This window comes from Ziziphus jujuba, chromosome 7, assembly GCF_031755915.1.
Source record: "Ziziphus jujuba cultivar Dongzao chromosome 7, ASM3175591v1".
Lineage (NCBI taxonomy): Eukaryota > Viridiplantae > Streptophyta > Magnoliopsida > Rosales > Rhamnaceae > Ziziphus > Ziziphus jujuba.
In genome coordinates this window covers 5,836,048-5,840,485 of record NC_083385.1, presented here as the reverse complement: position 1 = coordinate 5,840,485, position 4,438 = coordinate 5,836,048, and the positions used below count along the sequence as shown (strand labels likewise).

At 29.6% G+C, this 4,438-nt stretch overlaps 1 protein-coding gene across 1 annotated transcript; it reads left to right on the top strand.

The window, feature by feature from the left end:
• Positions 1-2,015: 2,015 nt before the first annotated feature.
• On the top strand, positions 2,016-3,967 carry LOC107435939 (UPF0481 protein At3g47200-like). The gene is made up of 2 exons (XM_060818790.1): positions 2,016-2,145; positions 2,293-3,967. Exons 1-2 carry the CDS (start codon positions 2,051-2,053, stop codon positions 3,557-3,559), a joined length of 1,362 nt encoding a protein of 453 aa, XP_060674773.1. The 5' UTR covers positions 2,016-2,050; the 3' UTR covers positions 3,560-3,967.
• The last annotated feature ends 471 nt before the right edge of the window (positions 3,968-4,438 follow it).

Below are 4,438 nucleotides of genomic sequence, written 5' to 3'. Positions count from 1 at the left end.
TGAAATAGTTACAAAAATTTTTACTTATGATAAATGATGAAAATCTCGATGTATATTTTGAATTATCATCTTTAACAGGTTAATTTTTATTTTGGTAATAATCTACATGTTTTAATTTCCCCCACTGAGTTGAAAATTCTGTCTTTGCCCTTACCTCTTCTTATTTTGTATAACATGAAGGATGAAAAAGTTCATCTTTTAATTTGATGTACAATGGAAAAGTGGAAGGAATAGAAGTTTAATTGTTAAATTGCATTGTTATTAATTTCTTTATGAAACTATCATTTATTAAAATGATATTATTAACTAATAGAAGAATATTCAATAAATTTTTTTTACTCAAGTTTAATCTTCAATATATATATATATCTATACATATTTATATTTAACTCATATCTTCTTATTTGTCCTGAAGTTCCTTTTTTTATTTTTTATTTTTTTTTTTCCTTCTCCTTTCTTGTTGTAAAGCCAAAGTGTACTTCCCTTATTTAAGGCATATCAATGAACCAGTTTCACTTGACATTTTAATATTAAATAATTGAAACATAAATGTTTTTAAACGTTTCTAGGATATGCAAATACCAATATAAAAATATTTCTCAAATATTTAAATTGACACAAGTTTTTTTTTAAATAAAAGAAAAAACAGAAAAATTGAGAAAAAAAGAACTTAAACAAAAGTGAGTATAAGAAAACTAAAAAAGACAAGAGTTTAAACATAATTAAGTGTTAAAAAAATGAACGCAAAGAAAACATATGAGTAGAGAGAAGCATTAACAATATATAACCAAAATTCAAAGAAAAAAAGAGTTAGTAAAAAAACAAAAAGATGGGTAAAAAAAAAAAAAAGTAGAAAAAAATAAAAAAGTACGTAGTTATAAAAAAAGAATATTTCGTTTAAAAGAATGTTTCATTTATGCTCCTAAAATTTAGGATAAAAACAAAAATGTCATCAGATTTTAAATAAATCATTTGCATCCCTTAAGTAGTTTAAATTTATTTTAATGCCTTTATCAAAGTCACAGTATATATTTAAATTCTTTCTTTTCACCATAATTAATTGAAACACTTTGAATTTTTTATTATTTTTAATTAAATTTTATCTTTACTGTATGGTAATTTTAATTACATAAGATTTTTTTAAAATAATTTATATATTTGACAAATATGTTTAGTTAAATATATTTGATAAATTATAATGATTCAATTAAATATATTTGATGACTATCACTTATTTGCAAAAGCTTATGTCATTTAGACTAAGAAACTCTTACATAGGTTAAATAAAATTAATTAAAAATATAATTTAACAAAACTTTCAAGCCTTCAAGTTAATTTTCACAAAATCATCAAAAAAATTTATTTTTCGGAAAAAAAGAAAAAGAAAAACAAGGCATGTAAAGGTAATTTAATTTCGTTAAAGGCATAAGAATAATTTAGTTTGCCACCAGGAGTATAGATGATTTATTAAAAACCTAAATGAATATATTTGTATATATTTCAAATGTTAGAAGATGTAATTGAAATATTTCTTTATAAAAATTAAAGACGAATAAAAAAAAATCAAAAGACAAATAAAGAATTTTTTTTTGATAGAAACAAATAAAGAAATGATAAATAAAGAAACAAAAGGCCTAAAAAGACATGTTAGTAAAAAAGATACAAGCAAAAGAAAATATTAACATGATTAAAAAAGAAATTAACAAAGTATAGTCCAAGAATAATTACAAAAAAGGAAAAATCTTTAGATGAAGAAGTAATATATATACATACACACTACACCAATATGAGTAAAAAAGGACATAAGTGAAGAAAAAAATTTAAAAGAACAAAAAAAAAAAAAAAGATTTTATATAATTAAATATATAAACGTATATACATATATATATTTTTGAAGTATATTTTTTTAATATGATATGTAATTAATGGTGTATTTGTCGATCTTTAATTGGTATGTGTACCAGCTCGACAAATTGTTCTATGAACATATCCATTTGATTCGTTTTGTTATGTCTTTCTCATTTATGGATATGTATCTAGGGAAAGGAGAATGGCTTCTGTATACCTACATGATAAGGAGAAACAAGATATTTTAACGGAGCCTTTCCTTGACAAGCAGAGAACATATCCAGAGGGTTCGATTATGTAAGAAATTAAGGTTTTTAGTTTCAATTTGCCACGAGTATGTGATATTTATGGATTCATTTTTCCATATTAGAATTTATTTTATAAGATTCGTATTACATTAGTTAATCCAGTTGAATGTAATTTCTGGATATGCCATGTCTTTAGGGAAAGGGGACTGGCATCTGACCAACATAATATTAATATTATCGAGATTCCAAAGGACTTGGAACCTTACCCGCCGAAAGAGACGTGTTGGATCCAGAGGGTTCCGGAAAAGCTCAGAAATATACGCGAAGAAGCTTACACTCCCCAGCTAGTTTCCTTTGGCCCTCTTCACTATGGCAATCCAAAGCTGAAGCCAATGCAGGTTCATAAGATCAAATATGAGCAAGAATTCTGGAATCGCGACTTCTGTAAACATATTCCGAAAGAGGAAAGGATGAAATTCATGGAAACAGAAGATTGGCTGGAAGACTTCCAGAGTAAGTATGCAGTGACGTTTGAGTCTGTAGATAGGTCGGAGTTGAAACGCTTGATTTTACAAGATGCCTGCTTCATCTCTGAGCTCTTCTTGAGAAACTATGAAATTCAGCTATATAATGAGAAGAGGCAAAGTAAGACTCCGGAGAACCTGCCTCAGGAAATCAACAGACATTCAGAGGACTACATATTGAGAAGACCATGGCTGACGGAAGCTATAAGACAGGACTTGATACTGCTGGAAAATCAGCTCCCATATTCTGTTCTCACTGATCTATTCGACTTCATTTTCAACCCCACTCCAGTTAAAGTGCCTGAGTATCTACCAGAACTAGATGAGAAAAGTAAAAGGCATGATTTCTTTCTCAAAATTGCCGCTGAATTCTTCCTTAAATATTACAAATTTGGAGAACCTCCAGCCAACGGTGCCGCTGCCGCGGAATCAACATTCCTGGATATATTCCAGACCAAGGAAAAAATCGATTGTGATCAATTCAAGGATATTCCGATCAAACATTTCACTGATTTGGTTAGAAAATTTATGCTTCCGGTCGACTGGATGAGGACGAACAATAAGGACAAACCTTCTGATGACAGTTGCGTCCGCTGTCTCTATTCTGCAAAGCAGCTGGATAGAGCGGGGGTGAAGTGTGGGCCTCCTGGACCTGGAGATAAAAAAGTTAGACTAACTGACATAAAGAAGAAGGATGGCCTCTGTCTGGGGAATGGCTTCTGTTGCTATTGGATAAATGGGTGCTGTTTGGATTTGCAAATCCCTGAATTGAGTGTAAAAGACGACACCGAATGCATTATGAGAAACGTCATGGCGTTGGAGCTGTTTGTTTATCCACGGGAGCCTTTTATCTGCAATTATGTTTTTCTGCTGGATCAACTCATCAGCACTGAAGAAGATGTGCAATTTCTAATTGACAAGAAATTTGTTAGCAACTAGCTAGGCAGCAACAACGCAGTGGTTGCCTTGGTTAACAAACTCTGCGACCAAATTGCGGTATCAAATTTCTTCTACGATGAGCTCTGCGAAGAACTTAACAAACATCATGACAATGCCTTCAACGTTTCCAGGGCCACCCTCGAAAGGGTCCTTCCTCCACTGCTGCCCTGTTTTCGTTGTATTCTCCATCTTCTCTAGCTGGTTAACCATCAAGAGTCTCTTCTATTAGTTTCAAATAACAAAATTGATGCAAGGACAGACGTACGAACGACGTTGAATAATCACCGATGGATGAAAATGTAAATGTAGTTATATCAATTAACTAGATAAAAGATCAAGTGTACGTGGTTTCTTTCTGTTGTAGTGAGTGTACGTGGTTTCTCTATTGTACTGTTATGGTCGGTTTGGCATGCTGTATTACTTGTGCTATGTTAGTCTGTGTCCTATTTGTCTGTACTATTTTATTATTATAGGGTGTTTGTTGCAGTCCGTACAATAAGCCTCTATAAATTGATGTACGATGTTTATTATTTAAAAAATTAACTTTGAAAATTTTAAAATATTTAAATGAATGCCTTATGATTTGAATTGATTTTTACAATACTAAGTAAGACAAGTAAACGATATTGATTTTGTATTATTATTTACCATTTATTTAAATAATTTATTGTTCATAATATTAATTATGTAATCATTTTTTTTGGGTAAATTTATTATTATTATTATTCATAAATAATAATAACTTTATCTAAAAGAGTATAATATTAAATTTTTTTAGAAAATTAACTTTTACAAAATTATCATACGCTTAGTAGTAGTTATCTCATGAATATGCGCATAAAACAAAAAGAAAAAAAAAAAAAAACCCCACAAAACTTT